The 18037-nt window shown below is 47.7% G+C and overlaps 2 protein-coding genes across 4 annotated transcripts; both read right to left on the reverse strand.

Moving 5' to 3' along the window:
- Positions 1-4729: 4729 nt before the first annotated feature.
- On the reverse strand, positions 4730-12547 carry ZNF416 (zinc finger protein 416). Of its 3 annotated transcripts, XM_074024946.1 has the most exons (5): positions 12330-12547; positions 11719-11760; positions 9451-9577; positions 8823-9005; positions 4730-7417 (listed from the first exon to the last, which is right to left on the reverse strand). In XM_074024946.1, exons 4-5 carry the CDS (start codon positions 8869-8871, stop codon positions 5835-5837), a joined length of 1632 nt encoding a protein of 543 aa, XP_073881047.1. In that variant the 5' UTR covers positions 8872-9005; positions 9451-9577; positions 11719-11760; positions 12330-12547; the 3' UTR covers positions 4730-5834. The 3 variants fall into 3 exon arrangements, with proteins under 3 accessions (XP_073881047.1, XP_005590592.3, XP_065391134.1); XM_005590535.5 differs by lacking the exon at positions 8823-9005; XM_065535062.2 differs by lacking the exons at positions 8823-9005; positions 9451-9577.
- Positions 12548-13012: 465 nt separating this feature from the next.
- VN1R1 (vomeronasal 1 receptor 1) lies at positions 13013-16570 on the reverse strand. The gene is given in 5 exon segments (XM_065535126.1): positions 13013-13352; positions 13354-13453; positions 13456-13547; positions 13773-13940; positions 16521-16570. Coding segments are annotated over 5 exon segments (750 nt in total).
- Positions 16571-18037: the final 1467 nt, after the last annotated feature.

Below are 18037 nucleotides of genomic sequence, written 5' to 3' on the forward strand. Positions count from 1 at the left end.
CACCCTGCTGGTTTCCTAGTCCCACATGGCCCATAAGGCTCCCAGGGTACCCTAGCGATCTGGGAGATACTGTATTTGGGTGAGACCCTTTAATGGAGGGAGTGTTTTAATACTATCTTTGGCTTTCCTTGCTATAGCCCTAGTAAAACATTGAAATCCCAGAGAATGGGACCGATTGACTTCCAAATATGAAATCTCCTTTTTATTTAAATACCAATGTAGTTCAATGCAAAACAGGTGACTCAAAAGAACATAAGGATTGAATGGCTGTTCTCCCAACTGTTAAAAGTACAGCTTTGCTGTTAACAGATGGGACATGGAGCTTAGTCCCTAACAGAGGCACATAGGAGGGAGAGGAATTGGGGAACTAAAGGTTTTGCACAGAGGGCAGACAGGGCTCCTTATGGAGAAAAAATCCTATTTCACTTGGTGATGCTGTAAGATCTGAAATGTTAAATAAGAACTCTGACTCCAAATTCTTTCCAGGAAGAAGTTAGAAAGAGAGGTTTGGGGATTAATAGGTTGTCCCCATTGTATGCCTTCCAGAAGAAGAAAATTAACCTGTCTCATAATGGAACTGTCTAGATTCATTGAGCAGTCCTGAGTTTTTACATGGAGGAAAAACACAACCCAAATGGAGAGGGAAAAGAGCATTCACTCAGGGTGAAATATCCCCCTATACAGTGCCATGAATATCTATCATTAGGGACATAAAGCTCTCACTAGGTGAAAGTTTAGACAGAAATCCTCAAATTGTTCTAATTAGATCAAACCTCTATAGTAAACATTTCAAAAATCATAGTGTCAGGGAATCATCTTCATGGTTGCTGGACTTGTCATCAACATCCCCAGGATCTAGAGTTCCATCTTCTGGCCTATCTGGAAGATCTCACAGCCATCTACCCAGTACTTCTAACTAACCATAGCAATCCCAAAGTACCTAAACCCCTACTTATTCAGTGGAACTCTCCTCCACTTAATGGATTCCACCTGAACGTCCCCTTCCACACTTGCCATTATACCTGGACTTGAAAAGTTGAGTATATCTCCAGTGCATTAACGATTCTTTTGCACCCACTACTGTGTTAATGACACAAAAGCAGACGTTTCCTTGTGATGCTCTGATCTAACTATAGTTACCAAATTTCCAAGGCAAAAGCAAGGTAAATGGCAAGGAGACCATATATGCCGCTTGTAGGCAAGGAGACCATATATGGTGTCTTCTCTCAGACTAGAACACACAGGGAAAAAAACGACTGCCTAATCTAGGAGGGTTTGCTTCTGGAAAACAAGGTTTGTTTGACCACCCCCATTGGAACAGGGGAAGAATATCTCTATAGACCAAACTTGGCAGCAAAGGATAGACATCACACCCTGTAGGGCCTCTATTTATGCTCCAACTGGACTCATTTTTGTTTGTGGCCATGAATGAGAAGTCACCTGCTGTAACTACTCCTGGCTCCCCAGGGAGCCATCTGTTCTTTCAGGAGTAGCTTTCCCTTATATATCTAAAACTTGGAACAAAGATAAATGTATGTTGGCTACCCTTGCCCCTCCAAGGGTCACAGTCTATAACCCAATAAGGCCCAGGAACACCAGAAGTTAACAAGCAATAGGATTGGTTCTGGTGGGAATCAGGGCAGCCATAGGACTAGCAGCACCTTAGGGTGGCTTTGCCTACCACAAATCAACCCTAAAGAACTTGACTCGGCCAGGCGCGGTGGCTCAAGCCTGTAATCCCATCACTTTGGGAGGCCGAGATGGGCGGATCACGAGGTCAGGAGATCGAGACCATCCTGGCTGACACAGTGAAACCCCGTCTCTACTAAAAAATACAAAAAAACTAGCCGGGCGAGGTGGCGGGCGCCTGTAGTCCCAGCTACTCGGGAGGCTGAGGCAGGAGAATGGCGTGAACCCAGGAGGCAGAGCTTGCAGTGAGCCAAGATCACGCCACTGCACTCCAGCCTGGGCGGCAGAGCGAGACTCTGTCTCAAAAAAAAAAAAAAAAAAAAAAAAAAAAAAGAACTTGACTCAAACTCTAGAATCTTTAGCCACCAACACAGGTCAGGCACTACCAGAAATTCAAGAATCTCTAGACTCTGGCAAATGCAGTTCTCGATAACAAACTGGCATTGTATTATCTACTAGCAGAACAAGGTAAAGTCTGTGCAGTTATTAATAAAACCTGCTGCACATATATTAGCAACTCTGGATAGGTTAACATTCAAAAGCCCTATGAGCAAGTGACCCTGTTACATATTTTCTTTGACCCTTGCTTGTTTAACCTCTCAGTAAAGTTTGTGTCTTCTGGATCAACAGTCTCTAACCTTTTTGGCATCAGGGACCAGTTTCATGGAAGGCAATTTTTCCACAGATGGGGTATGTGGGGCTGGGGCTGGGGAGTGGTCTCAGGATGAAACTCTTCCACCTCAGATCATCAGGCACTAGATTCTCATAAGGAGTGTGCAACCCCAGTCCCTCACATGCACAGTTTATGTTAGGGTTAGCACCCCTATGAGAATCTAATGCTGCCACTGATCTGACAAGAGGTAACACAGGCAGTAATGCTCGCTCACTGACCACTCACCTCCTACTGTGCAGCCCAGTTCCTAACAGACCATGGACCAGTATCCACAGCAGAGGGGTTGGTGTATCTAGTTCCAGGTGAAGACAATGCTGGCACAAGTTTTCCAACCCATCTTTATCTACTGTCCCAGAGAATGAAAGTGTTCTGCCTTTGGGCACCTTAGATGTGGTATCCAGGGATCTTTACTCCTTTAGTGCTAGGCAGGGCCTATGCCCATAAAATCAGCAGCAAGCAGTCACAGAAGATGGACCTCTGCCCTTCCTCAGCCCCCTTAAGATTAAAGAGGAGTATCTAATCTCTGATGGGGGAGTGAGATAGGAGGCAGGACTCCATACGAGACTGAAGACTGGCTGAAACAAGGAACAGGCACTGAGAGCATCTCTACATAATACACACCCACCAGTGCCATGGCAGTTTACCATTACCTTGACAACACCTGGAAATTACCATCCCTTTTCTTGAAATTTCTGAATAACCCACCCTTTACTTTGCATGTAGTTAAAAGTGGGTGTAAATATGACTGCAGAGCTGCCCCCTGAGCTGATACTCTGGATGCAATGCCTATGGGGTTGCCCTGCTCTGTAGGAGCAGCCACAGAGCTGTAACCCTGCTGCCTCAACAAAGTTGTTTTCATCTACCACTAGCTTGCTCTTGAATTCTTTCCTGAGTGAAGCTAAGAACCTTCTTGGACTAAGCCCCAATTTGGCGGCTCAACTGCCCTACAACAATGCCACCTGATGTCATACCTCTGTGCTCTCTAAAACCATCTCCCTTACCACTGGACGAGTGTAACAGGCCTCAGGAAGTGAGGACAATTCATGCTGACACAAGGAGCGCTTTAAAAAAATAAGCAACTGGGCATGGTGGCTCACACCTGTAATCCCAGCACTTTGGGAGGCCGAGGCAGGTGGATCACCTGAGGTCAGGAGTTCAAGACAAGCCTGGTCAACATGGCGAAACCCCGTATCTACTAAAAATACAACAATTAGCTGGGCATGGTGGTGCACGCCTATAATCCCAGCTACTCAGGAGACTGAGGCAGGAGAATTGTTTGAACCTGGGAGGTGGAGGTTGTGGTAAGCCAAGATCATGCCACTGCACTCCAGCCTGGGGCGACAGAGTGAGACTCCAAAAAAAAAAAAAAAAAGAAAGAAAAAAAAAGGCAGCATTATATAATAAGATATCTGGGGGATAATGATGGACATGCTACCTTGGCGGTCTGCCTAACTCAGCCCCTTCTTTGAGAACAGTCCACCCTCACAGTCCTGTTAACTGATCTCTGGGGATACCTGACCCAACCAGGCTGGATCAGTAAAGTTTTCTTGCCTGAATTCTGGAATAAGGACCTCAAAGGGCAGAGTGTGCTGGGTACTAGGGTGAGGATTTGTGTTTAAAGGGCCGTTTCTACCCCAGTGATCCCCAGTGCTGACACAGGGAGACCAGGGAAAAGAATGTGAGACCAAAACAGAGAATACAGCAGGACCTGTGGGTAGAGGCAGAAGAGCTTGAGATGCCTTTCTCACCAGGCAGGTGTGCAACAGGATGGAATCAGAGGACTAGGGTCACCCAAATGGGACACAAATAAAGCTTTACCCAGCAAGACCAAGAGCCCACAGTTCTCCAGCCTCCTATCTTGGTGCAACATCCTCTGGGCCAGGCCCAAATATCCACACTTCTACCAGGTGAAGGTCAGAGCCATGACCTTGAAAGGCACCAATGCCTGGCAAGTCAGAGACAGAAAGTTGACCTCAGACTGTTGGATATTAGGACCTATTGCTTGGTCACTAGGAAAGTTGCAGACAGCCAAGACATCTGAGGGTTGAGCTCCAAGTAGGGCACGAGGGCAAAGGACTCTGCCTCTGAAAATGGGGTAACTGTGGCAGAGGGTAAAGCCTATGATGGGGGATGTCATTTCCAAGTTAAGGTTTCTGCTACCCAGGCTCCTTCTGATTCTCTACCTCCTGTGTGTCCTCCTGCACTCACATCGAACCATCCCATGGAAGCCCCCAGGTTGCTTGCCTGGCTCCACGCTCTGACAATCACATGCAGAATGGAGTTGTTCCCTCTAAGCCAGGCTGTGCCTACACTGTCACACCTTGTACAAGAAGATTGTGTTGCGAAAATAAAGACACAGCCAGTTACTAGATGTGTAGATGCACTTTTACCACAGGCACACTTGTCTTTTGCTACGGGCTCCTCCACTTCCTATTAATCATACCCAAAATTTCTGTACCAATTATGTCCAATGCTTAGCTCCCATCAGCTTGAGTCCCGCCATCTATGGAATCGTGGTCATCAGGGCACGTGGTTCCTTTGCAGAAGCTGGGAAAAAATTTTGTCTCAACAGTGCTGGGCATTACAGCCTGTGGGAACAATGCCACAAATCCATCTTATTCTCCAAAGCACAGGAGCCTGTCATAACAGCCGACTTGTCCTCAGAATGACTAGTCCAGAGAAAGTGTAGGGATACAGGCCAGAAATTAGGACAATAAAATTATTGCATTTTTCCCTAGGAGGCCTTGGGCAGCAAGGCAAACTGGACTAAAACCAGAATGAGAACTACTCTCTGTCGTTTTATTTTTCCTTCACAGGCCAACGACATTGGGGCCCCACAAAAGCTGTCCATTCCTTTATGTAAGAGCCCAAGTGTGTTTTCCAGCCACTTTACACAGTAAACCAAACCCTAAGACTACACAGATTTAAAAATAAGGCCTTTATTACCACGCAAACCAGAGCAATGTGAGGCAGCCAGTTACGAGGTGGTGACTTGGAGGCTGGAAAAACTACCAAGTGTCGTGTGAGAACAAGAATTTCCATGAAGGGAAGCCTTCCATATCAGCTTCCAGCAGAACCCAGGCTGGGTCCTTCTGGCCAAAACTGGTCAGATGTATGCTGTAATCAGTCAGAAAAGGAAAGGAATTCCCCTTAAAGGCTCAGACTGCTCAAGGAATTTCCTCCAAGGAATGGGAGCACACAGGTGTATCTCCCTTGCCTTAGTACGCAAGGGTGACTAATGATTTAACTCCTGCAAAGGCCTCCAGCAGTTTAGAACGTGCAAAGGAGCTCCTGCAAGACACATGTGCCTGGAACTCATGAGAGTCTCACCCATCTGGAGGTCTACCAGTATGAGGTTTAACTTTAGGCAGATGGCTCCTTCACAAAGACTCTCTATAGCCGTAACACTGAAGAAAGAGATGGCACATTCCCTGCAGGTCTAAGCCTTTTCTCCAGTGTGGAGTTTTAGGAGTTAAACAATGTTAGCTCTTGGGCTGTAGGATTTTCCGCATTTGCTGCTGTCACGAGGCCTCTCCACAGTGTGAGATTTCCGGTGGAGAATGAGGCCAGAGTGTTGTGTAAAGGACTTCCCACATTTGCCACACTCATATGGCCTTTCTCCCGTGTGAACCACCTGGTGTTGAATGAGGCTAGACTTTTGGATAAAGGATTTCCCGCACTGTCCACAGTCATAAGGCCTTAATCCAGTGTGAATTTTCTGGTGTTCAACAAGGGTATAGCTTTGTCTAAAAAATTTCCCACATTCACTGCACTCGAAAGGCCTTTCTCCAGTGTGAGTTCTCTGGTGACGAACAAGTTTAGATTTGAACATAAAAGCCTTCCCACATTCCCCACATACATAAGGCCTTTCTGCAGTGTGAACTTTGTGGTGTTTATTGAGGGTGGTTCTTTGGCTAAAGGATTTTCCACACTCGTCACACTCAAAGGGCCTAGCTCCACTGTGAATTAACTGGTGCTGAATGAGGCCACACTTTAGGCTAAATGATTTCCCACACTGGCCACACTCATAAGGCCTTGCTGTAGTGTGAATTCTCTGGTGTACAACAAGGCTGAAGCTTTGTCTGAATAATTTCCCACATTCACCACACTCATATGGCTTTTCTCCTGTGTGAGTTCTCTGGTGCCGAACAAGAGTGGATTTGGATCCAAAGGCTTTTCCACATTCATCACACTCATAAGGCCTTTCTCCAGTGTGAATTCTGCAATGTTCAATAAGGTTGGAACTTTGGCTGAAAGATTTCCCACATTTCCCACACTCATAAGGCCTCTCTCCAGTGTGAACTCTGTGATGTTTAATGAGGGTGGCTCTTTGGCTAAATGATTTCCCACACTGATCACACACATAAGGCCTTTCTCCTGTGTGGATTCTCCGATGATCATTCAGATGAGAGGTTTGGCTAAAAGTCTTCCCACATTCACTGCACTCATAAGGCCTTTCTCCAGGGTGGACTCTTTGGAGCTGAACAAGGGAGTACTCACAGCGGCAGGCTTTCCCACATTTGCTAGATTCATAAAACCTTTTTCCAGTGCAGACTCTAGGGTGAAAAAAAGTTTGTTTGTGGCTAGACTCTTTCCTGCATTCACTCCACTTGTAATGACTTATTCCAACATGAAAGACCTCCTCACATTTGCTGATTTTGTTGGGTTGTTCATAGATAGCAATAGCCTGAGGCTGAAGAACACCCAATGGGGCTAGGAAGTCCTTCCTAACCTCAATGCTGGTGAAAGGCATTCCTGACTCAGGGAATAGGCAGCACTGCACAAATGAGGCCTTGTCCATGTCACTTTCCAAGGGTTTCTCTGCACTATGATGCTTCTGTTCCTGGTGAAAGACTGCACATGCCCCAGTCAAGCATGGTTTCTGCCCAGGCAAATCGGTCAGGTGTAAAATGTCGGTCAGGAACGGGACACACATGTCACAGGATTGAGTCTTCTGGGTGGATGGACTGGCCTCTGGAGTCCTGACCTGAGATACTCTTTCTACAGAAACACTTTGCTCAGGTGTCTCTTCATCCTCCATCCCATGGCAACAAACTGAAAGCAGAGAAACACTGATGAAATGCACGTTGACTATGATGGCAGTGTATTAACCATTTAAAAAAAAACTATTTTCTGAATAATTAATGTTCTGATATCTTAAAAACTTTGCTGGCCTGAGCTCAGGAGTTTGAGACAAGCCTGGGCAATATGGCGAAACCCTGTCTCTACTAAAAATACAAAAAATTAGCCAGGTGTGGTGGCGGGTGCTACTCAAGAGGATGAGGCAGGAGAATTGCTTGAACCCGGGAGGCGGAGTGTGCAGTGAGCCCAGATCGCACCACTGCACTCCAGCCTGGGAGACAAGGTGAAACTGTCTCAAACACAAAAGAAAACAAAATAAAACACTTTGCTGGCTGGGGAGAGAATGGTGCTTCCAGAGTGAGCCAACTCTTAAGAGATAGCAAAGGGCTCAGCAAGGAGCATAACAAATACAAAATCAATTCAGAGCCCCATACTCCCAATCACATTTTCTCTGTGACTTGGATGTTTCAGGAGCTAATATTCCTCTGCTCTAATCATCCCAAGGTCAGGCAGCAGACAACTAAGCCCAGTGAGCCCCTTTGCCCCAAAGCAAACCACTCAAATTACCCAATCCTAACCTGTTTATCATGTCTTGTGTTATCTGCAGAGACCCCAATAAAGGCTGTGGCTTAATATTTTCCCTTCTCTCTTGTGGCCCTGCATGGCACAGTGCTCACATGCTCTTGCTATTGCAGGTGATAAATTCCTATGTCATTGACATTAACCTCTCTGTATTGGCACTCTACCACCTCCATTAATTAAAACCCTGTGGGTACATAATAGGAATGAATTCACAGTATTGCTTTGAAGCAACATTGAGGAGCTGAAAGCAGGATAAGAAAGGGGCTGCCTAGCAGTAGGGGGCCTCTAAAGATCACAAAATGGGGAGGCCTCACCAAACACAGGATATCAAGGATGGGGTGCAGCACATAAGGACAGACAGGGTCTCCAATCTACTCCTTTGCCAAATCCTGTGGCAAGATCTTGTCAGCTGGTGGCATGTGTATGCTGTGCTGAACGTTGGCATTATTCAGGCCCAAGATAATGCAATTGGAAGTGAGTGAGAGATTCCAACTGCGATCTTGTGTTCAAGAAATATTTAATGGCATGTGCACAACTCACAACATATTGGGAGTGGGTCAGTGTTGGAAAACATGCTGGGAGGCAGTGCAGAGAAACTGGTGACACATGGAGGGCAGAAAGATGGGGCAGCATGAGGCCAGATGTCCCAGATGAACCAATAAGCCAGCAAAGTGTCAAAGAAGAGGAAGAAAAACGTAGAAATGAGGTGTGTCCAGTAGCATTAGCACCAAACTCTGGATGACACAGGGCAAATTCCTGGTAAGATTAGAAAACAGGCTGGATGCCATGTCCTCACCCAGGTGCCACTGACTGAGGCCAGGCTTCCTCTGAAGCCATATTCCCATCTTCACCCTTTCCAACAACCAGGGCTTTCCTGGCACCTCTAGATGTGCCACTACTTGGGACTTGAATGAAGCAAGTCCTAAGGGACAGCTGGGACAGGTGAGTATCCTGCAGTGGCCCAGAGCAAGTCAGCTTCCTTGAGAACACAAGAAAGAAAATTAATATCACACAGATCCTGAAGGAGGTTCTGGCAACAACAGCTCATGGTCCATGTAAATACTGATGAGGAAAATTCTGCAAATTCCTAACACAGGTAGTCAAAGGAAATGTCATCAAGGAAGCAGAACCTGAGACACAAAGTACCATGAATATGAACACAGCCACCCAAAAAGGAAGTGAAGAAGTAAACTGAGATGCATTAGGCTGACTCAAGACACCTAACATCCAGACCCATCCCAGTGCGTTTTGGAACAGCAAATGTCAGGGCTGATTAAGGAGTGCAATGATTTCATTCCTTACACCACAGCACATATGCCAAGACAGTGGGGAAGTCAGCAGAGCCCATGGTCCGACAGAGCTGCCTCTGGGGAGAAAAAGGATAGACAAAGACCAGGAGACAAGAGTGGTTGTGAGGGCCTTACCCAGCGCAGTTATAAGTGCAAAGTTCTCCAGCATCACATCACGGTACAGGAGCCTCTGAGCCTCATCAAGGAGCCCCCATTCTTCCTGGGAGAAGTAAATGGCCACGTCCTCAAAGGTCACAGAGCCCTGCCATGATGGGGACAGATCTTTCCATGATCAGATTCTCTCCTAGGACCCCAAGTTCATGCCCCCACGCATCCTTCCCCTGCTTACCCCCAACCCTAAGCCCCACCTCAGAGGAGATACCAAGCCCTGGTGGCACTGATTCCTGCCCTCTCCTCATGGTCCCATCATCACTGTGTCTTCCCACAGCACCAACAGGCAGGTGGGCCAGGAAATGCCATTTAAACTCTGGGTCTAGCATATAGGGTTGGATTTTGTCTTGTCAGATAATTCTCCTGGAGTTTCCAAAAGTATGCCTCTCACATACAAGCAATGATGGGGTTAGCCATCATTCTTATATCCTCAATGCCATGGCCATGGGTTGTTCAGTTCACACTTCCTCTCCATATGCACATCACTCTTTGAAGCACACACCCTCAAACAATCTCACTTCCACAGCGATTTCCACCCTGTTGCTCCACACCATAGGCAGTTCTCTGGCATCCCCACGATATTTGGAACGCAACATCCAGAAAGTGCTTGGCAAACTGAAATGAGGTCCGGTGCTACTCAGAGGCTGAATGTCCCCACTGCCAAAGGCAGCCCTTCAGAGCCCCATCCTGCTCTGAAGGCCTCCTTGCCTGACTCTGTCCCTTGCTACATCCTCAGTCACCCAGAAATACCTGGGGTTCTGACACCCATGGCCCTCTTCCACTAGTGCTGCACTTGATGTCCTCTGTTAAGTCACAGTCTTTCTCTCCTGTTAACCCTCATTCAAAGTCTGCCCCAAGAGGACTCCCACACCTCAGGCCCAGTAACTCTCCCAGATGACCACCTGTGACTCTCAACTTATCCACCTCCCTAAAATTCCTGACACCTCAACGGTTACCACAAAACCCTGGTAGATAGATCCAGAGTGCTGAAAAAGCACTAGTTTTGGTCTCAGTGTCATCTTGTCTGGATTACTTCCAAGCATTGATCTCATGCCCACTCTTCTCCTAGATCCTTGGTCACTTGCCAGATCATCCTTGCTCTCACACCCTACCATGGCCACTTCTCTCTCATACCTGTCTTTGTGATTCCCACCATGATCAACCATGTCCCCCAGCAGAAGACCCAGTAGTGACCCCCAACCTCCCTTCCCTGGGCTGGTAACAGCATTACTAGAGTGATCAGGATTCCACCTCCTAACTGTGTCCCAAGCTATACCCCTAGGCAAGTACTGGCCACCTTTTAAATGCCTCCATCCTGAATCCCTCCCCACAGTTCTAGTCCTCTGGATAGACTATCCACTTGATGTCTAAACTAACTGTTCTTTGAACCATCTCAGACTCTAAAGATGTCCCATTGGGCCATGTTCAAATGATGATTAAAAAAAAAAAAAAATTTAAAAATAAAGATGTTCCAAATCAAAATTTCTGATTATCTCTAGAGATAACTGACTCTACTACCAATTTTACAATCCTCGCTAGTGGAGCTTCCATATTTCCAGCTGCTAAACCCAACTTGCTTTTACTCCTGAATCCTACTTTTCTATCTCTTGCCTTCAACATCTCAAAATCCAGGCTTCCCTACTTAAAAAACGGTTCCAGAATCCAACTACCACCTCCACAGCCACCACACAAGTCCTGCCACCAGTAACACTCATCTGGACTACTACAGCAGCCTTCTTCACTATCTTCCTATCTCATACCTCACACTCAGCCTGTTCTCTCAGCTTGGCCACACAGAGAACCTGATGAGACCTGGATCAGGTCACATACCTCCTCTGCCCCCAACTGTCATTGCTCGTCACACACTCCAGAAGAAACACCCAACAACTGAGAGCCATTTTTTTTGTCTGATTCCTGCATCCCAGCGTTCAGTTCCCATGAGAAAGAAAAAAGTTGTAGTTCACTAAACCAGCTCAGCTTGACTTTCAAGCACTTGCTCATCTAGTACATAAGCCTGAGACAACGTTCCATACCTTACTTTGCTGGTTTCCAGCAATAGGAACCGTTCTATACCAGCTTCCAGCCTGGATGTATGACCCCTGGGATTGATGTTTGTTCAGGGTTCCTAGAACCAAAGACCCAAAGAGTGCCAAGAGAAGAGTCCCAGAACACAATCTCAGAGACAAACACTGGGGTCAGCACCAGGGAGGCCCCGAAACACTCTCCACTCACCTGTGTGAAGCCCATAACTTTAGCTTCTGCAGTCACGGGAACCTGCGGGAAGAGGAAGGCTGTGAGACGCAGGTAACTACGGTGGAAGGTCCATGGGCTCATGCCTCCTTGTTTCCCTGCGCAGCCCTGGAGACAGGTGACTTGGTGATGACTAAATTATCATTGCGCCTCAGTTCCGTGTGACTCTTACCTGCTCTGGGACCTTGCACAAGGACTCAACCTCCCCGTGCCTCGGTGTTATCCCCCTTCCAGGCTGTTCTAACTCTTTAACTTTAGGAAAATTTTCAAAAGTCTAACTCAAACCATGTGCCGCAGCTGTTCATAACCACCCATGGCTCTCAGCGTCTTGAAAAGAGCGAGCCTCACTTTGCCATTCCGGCGTGAACGATCCTGGCTCAATCGCCCCAACAAGAGTCACAGAAACCGGCCCCTCCGCCTGCCACACCCTCCACAGCCCACGACACCAGGCTTGTAAACGGGAGCCCCACCCGCGAGGGCCTCACAGTCTTGGACTCGGGCCGGGCTGCAGGGACGAAAGCAGGCGCCCCTCACGCAGGGTGTTGGATTTCCGGCGGGGAGGGCAGGTGAGGCCGGGGGGACGTAGCACTCACCGAAGTCGAATCTCTCAGCACGGCCGCCGCCATCGGATTGTGAGTGGAGCAGGGCCAGGGAACCCAGGCACAGTTGCCACCAGCGACAACGACCCACGGGCTGCAGCGTAGCGGGGCGACCCCCGCTCTGTGCCGGGGGCAGCGTTGCTAACTCAGGCGGCGTGGGCCGAGGTAGAGAACCCCCAAAAAGACCATCTCGGAGCGGTGCCGGAAGTTCCGCCTTACCGTTTGCAACAAACGGAGACAGGCCCGATCCTGAACGTTGATTGGCTCCGCGTCTTTGCAGCTTGGCGCTCAGCATTATGGGTAATGTAGTTCTCAGTCGCCCAGGGTGCCAGTGCCCTCCCCAAGATTCACCCGGAACAAGGGCCAACCGGCCGCGCGGAAGGCGCTAGGAAAAGGCGCGACACCAAGAGCGAGACAGGGCCTTGCCGCTCCTTAAAGGGGCCGCTGGCCGATTTCCGCGGTCCCAAACCCAGCTAAGTGCCCACGTGGCTAGAGACGTTGATTCAGGTTCAGGAAGCAAAGGCTCCGGATCCACACGGACGCGTCACTCCACGGGGCCGCGTAGACACCGCGGCCGCAGCGCGGGAGGGTCTTTGCCTCATCCCCCTCACGTGTGGGCCCGAGGCGTTTGAGGCCGTTTCGGGGACCTCAGCGGTTACATAGGCGACAGAAGGGACCTACGGGTCAGGCTCAGGGTCGCCGGCCCCGGAGACCACTTGGGGGCCACGCCCCCGGCCGCTCCTACCCTGAGCCCCTTGATGGTCCCCAGGTGCAGGAGGCTGGGCCGAGAAGTTCCTGGGGCAGGGTTCCTGGGTAGCTTCACCCAGGGCACACCTCCTCCGGGGGGCCCTCCCTGGGCGAGCTGGGAAAAGGGCGTTTCCTTGACTAGCAGGCCACGTGAAACGCAGAGAATCGAGTGTCACCACGAATGAACACACAAAGGGACTGAACGCTGGGAAACATGAGGACAAAATCATAGAGGTGTCCACTAGCCACTGACCTGGAATAACAAATAGTCATCCAAACGTGCAAAAGAGAGGAGAGTGAGTAAAAGGAAAAAAAGGTGCTCACAACGATCAAAATGGTGCGTGTGGCTCTGGCCTCTTGAGAAGCTCTGAGGAGATTCTGTTGCTGTGAATGTGTTGGACTTGCTGCTTGTGTCTGTGCAGGAAAAGGACCATGGAGCTACTGACCCAGATCATGAGGCCCAAACTCATAAAGTCAGTTGCAGAGAATATGAATACGACTAGAAACTTTATACATCTAGCTGGTTTGAGCAAAGAACAGTATACACAATTTATTTTCACACTTACATTTTTGCTGTTTATTTGACTAGTCACATTCATAGAAACAAAGATATTTACCAACAGTTGCAGGATCTAGCAGAGAAAACAACAGAAGCCAGTGAACTTTGGGGATCCCATTCTGAGCTCCAACCACCTAGAGAAACAGGGACAAAGTTTTATGGACTGGAAGCCACTGAGGAGACAGGCGGTGCTGAGGGAAACCCCTCTGGCCACTCTGTGAAAATAGAAGAGAAGTTTGCATCCAGCCTTATCCAGGAAATAGTTCAATCCAAAAGCTGCTATTGTATGAGGGATCCCTCTAGAGAAAAGCACAAACAAATTGGCAAAGGCCAGCTGGTTGAGAATAAGATCCGTGGGTCTAATCTTGTGTCCAGTAAGCAAGGTGAAGTTACAAAGACAAAGAAAGAAGGAGTTTCCAAGGATTCCCACTCCCATCTGAGTGAGAAAGGTAAGCCCCATTTGCAGATTGGCAGGAGCTATCACGTTAATATCTATAAGACTTGATTTTAATTGGTACCAGAACAATGAGGAGTTCAACAAGCAAAAAGAAATATGTTGGCCAGGCATGATGGCTCATGCCTGTAATCCTAGCACGTTGGAAGCCTGAGGCAGGAGGATTGCTTGACGCCAGGTATTCGAGACCAGCTTGGGCAATATAGCAAGACCCCATATCTAAAAAAACAAATAGCTGGGCATAGTGACATTGAGGCCAACGAGCTATGATCACATCACTGCACTCCAGCCTGGGTAACAAGGCAAGACCTTGTCTCTTTTTTTAAAAAAGAAAAAAAAAAAAAAAAGAAAGAAATTGTCATACCATGCCCAATAACCTCTAGGACTAAACCTAACATGTATTTTTCTAGTTTAAGTGGGCCTTAAATATGTGTGCTTATGGGTGCAGAAGTTCTCTCCTTTAGTTATAAAAATATCTCTATCAAGTGGTTGCTCCACAGCCTGCTTGATTTCCTTTCCCTAAAAAAGAGGCTTTTTCTTTTTCTTTTTTTTTTTTTTGAGACGGAGTCTTGCTCTGTCACCCAGGCTGGAGTGCAGTGGCCGGATCTCAGCTCACTGCAAGCTCCACCTCCCGGGTTTACGCCATTCTCCTGCCTCAGCCTCCCGAGTAGCTGGGACTACAGGCGCCCGCCACCGCGCCCGGCTAGTTTTTTGTATTTTTAGTAGAGACGGGGTTTCACCGTGTTAGCCAGGATGGTCTCGATCTCCTGACCTCGTGATCCGCCCGCCTCGGCCTCCCAAAGTGCTGGGATTACAGGCTTGAGCCACCGCGCCCGGCCCTTTTTTTTTTTTTTTGAGATGGAGTCTTGCTCTGTCACCTAGGCTGGAGTGCAGTGGCCAGATCTCGGCTCACTGCAAGCTCCGCCTCCCAGGTTCATGCCATTCTCCTGCCTCAGCCTCCCGAGTAGCTGGGACTACAGGCGCCTGCCACCATGACCAGCTAATTTTTTGTATTTTTAGTAGAGACGGGGTTTCACCGTGTTAGCCAGGATAGTCTCGATCACCTGACCTTGTGATCCGCCCACCTCAGCCTTCCAAAGTGCTGGGATTATGGGCGTGAGCCACCGCGCCCGGCCATGGCTGCAAATTTTCTAATTTTTTTTCTCTGCTTCCCTGTTAAATATAAATTATATCTTTTGGTAATTTATTTGCTCTAGCATCTAGCACAGGCTTTTAGGAGTAGCCAGGCCACATCTTGAAAGCTTTGCTGCTGAGAAATTTCTTCCACCAGCTATCCTTGGTCATTACTCTAAAGTCCAAACTTCCATAGATCTTTAGGGCATAGGCACAATGCAGCCAAGTTCTTGGCTGAGCCATAACACATCTGACCTTTGCTCCAGTTCCCAATGCTTTTCTCATTTCCATCTGAGACATCATCGTTCTGAACTTCCCTGTCCACATCACTATCAGAATTTTGGTCACAACCATTTAACCAGTGTCTAAAAAGTTCCAAACTTTCCCTCAACTTCCTGTCTTCTTTTGAACCCTCCAAACTCATTCAACCTCTGCTCATTACCCAGTTCTAAAGTTGCTTCCACATTTTCAGGTATCTTTATAGCAATGCCCCACTCCTCTGTACCAATTTTCTATGTTAAGCCATTCTTGCATTGCTATGAAGAAGTACCTGAGACTGTACTTAGAAAAATTAGAAAATTTGCAGCCATGGAGGCTGGGAAGGGTAGCAGAAATGGAAGGGAAAGTGGGGATAGTTAATGGATGAAAAAATATAGTCAGGGCCGGGCGCGGTGGCTCACGCCTGTAATCCCAGCACTTTGGGAGGCCGAGGCGGGCGGATCACAAGGTCAGGAGATCGAGACCACGGTGAAACCCCGTCTCTACTAAAAATACAAAAAATTAGCCGGGCGCGGTTGTGGGCGCCTGTAGTCCCAGCTACTCGGGAGGCTGAGGCAGGAGAATGGCGTGAACCCGGGAGGCGGAGCTTGCAGTGAGCCGAGATCGCGCCACTGCACTCCAGCCTGGGTGACAGAGCGAGACTCCATCTCAAAAAAAAAAAAAAAAAAAAAAAAAAAAAAAAAAAAGAAAAAATATAGTCAGATAGAAGGAATAAGATGTAGTATTTGATAGCACAACAGGGTGACTACAGTCAACAATAATCTATTGTAGAATTAAACATAATTAAGAGTATAACTAGAATGCTTATAACACAAAAAAATGATAAATGCTTGAGGTGATGGATACCATTTATCCCAATGTGATTATTACAGACTGTATGCCTGTATCAAACTATGCCATGTAACTCATAAATATATACACCTACTCTGTACCCCTAAGGACTAAAGATAAGAAATAAAAAAAAAAATAAAGACAGGATGGAGCTAAACCTGGGCCCTCTGGTATGTTCTACCTGCAGGTGGAGCTGGCCTCTGCTGTCTTCAGTCCCTTGCTAGATGTCATGGTCCTTGAGGTTAACACTCCCCCATACCATTTGGTACCTGTGGAGTCCCTTGGGATTAACTGGGTGAACAGCAATAGAAGTTAGTAGACTTTATGAATGACACTGCCAAGCTGTACTTGAATAGCTGTGCCAAGGAGACACACACAGAAAGAAAACACAAAACAACCCATGCACATCCTAAGGGCTTCACACTTTCTTGCACTCTATCTTCAATGTTTTATAGCTTTCTCTTTAGATACTTATTGACTGTTGGTCTCACCTAAGTTTAGCTATAGATAGAGTTTATTACTGCTTTGTGATCACTGGCAGCCTCCCTCATCTCTGGCTGGGCTTCTCCCTGAAGGACTGGGCCTCAGGAGCAGGTGGGTCATTTAGTCCCCTGGACATGCCACACAGAGTAGGTTAACCTAGCTAGGCTATCCCTCTTCCCCAGGTTATCCAAGCAATCCCACTAGTTCTATGCCTAGATGGACACACATGCTTGAAGTTTGAGGAGCCATGTTTGATCTGATGTGGCAACTCTGAGAGGACAGTGAGGGTGAGGGCATGTGTTAGGTGGCCATTGTGGGGGCTGCTGGCCTCTGGGACCAGAGGGTAGTGAAGGGCAGAACGGTGGCACTGAGAGAGTGCCGGTGTTACTAAGGAAAAGGTTGCTGTCTGATGCACACAGAAGCCAGTACCATGGCACCAGGTTTTTGAGAAAAGCAAACCTTTGGCTGGGCACGGTGGCTCACGCCTGTAATCTCAGCACTTTGGGAGTCCAAGGCGGGCGGATCACAAGGTCAGGAGATCGAGACCATCCTGGCTAACACAGTGAAACCCCGTCTCTACTAAAAATACAAAAAATTAGCCAGGCTTGGTGGCGGGCGCCTGTAGTCCCAGCTACTCAGGAGAGAATGGCCCATGAACCGGGGAGGCAGAGCTTGCAGTGAGCCGAGATCGCCCCACTGCACTCTAGCCCGGGGGACAGAGCGAGACTCTGTCTCAAAAAAAAAAAAAAAGAAAAAAAAAAAAGAAAAGCAAACCTTTATTGCAAATCCACAAACAAGAAGACAGGAGTCCAGGTCAAATGCATCTCCCCAGTATAGGGTTTGGGGCAGCTTTTAAGGATTAGGAAGGACAGGTTGGTAAGCACTGGAAGGGTGGATTTTGATTGGAAGGACTTCAAACAAATCTATTGATGGCAAGGCGGGGACAGGGGTGTTATCACCCAAGATTCGGAGACAACAGACCCCTTGCTTTCAGAAGTGTTTCAACACTTGGGTTCCGGCCATAGCCCGGGATTTTGGTTTCCTGGTGGTGGCAGGGTGGAGTCTGGTAGGTGAGACTTCAGTTCCAGGTGTTGGGTCAATGTTTTCTTTTCTTTTCATTTTATTTATTTATTTATTTATTTATTTATTTATTTATTTATCGAGACAGGGTCTGGCTCCGTTGCTCAGGCTGGACTGCAGTGGCATAATCATAAC

The sequence above is a fragment of the Macaca fascicularis genome, chromosome 19 (genome assembly GCF_037993035.2).
Source record: "Macaca fascicularis isolate 582-1 chromosome 19, T2T-MFA8v1.1".
NCBI lineage: Eukaryota > Metazoa > Chordata > Mammalia > Primates > Cercopithecidae > Macaca > Macaca fascicularis.

Bases quoted from the DNA above. Each gene is read 5' to 3' on its own strand.
- ZNF416 (XM_005590535.5), bottom strand. From the start codon at position 12,362: ATGGCGGCGGCCGTGCTGAGAGATTCGACTTCG. The intron at 11,761-12,329 runs GTGAGTGCTACG...CTCTTCCCGCAG, and splicing joins TGCTGAGAGATTCGACTTCG to GTTCCCGTGACTGCAGAAGC. The intron at 7,418-9,450 runs GTAAGGCCCTCA...CTCTGCTTTCAG, and splicing joins TGCACTTATAACTGCGCTGG to TTTGTTGCCATGGGATGGAG.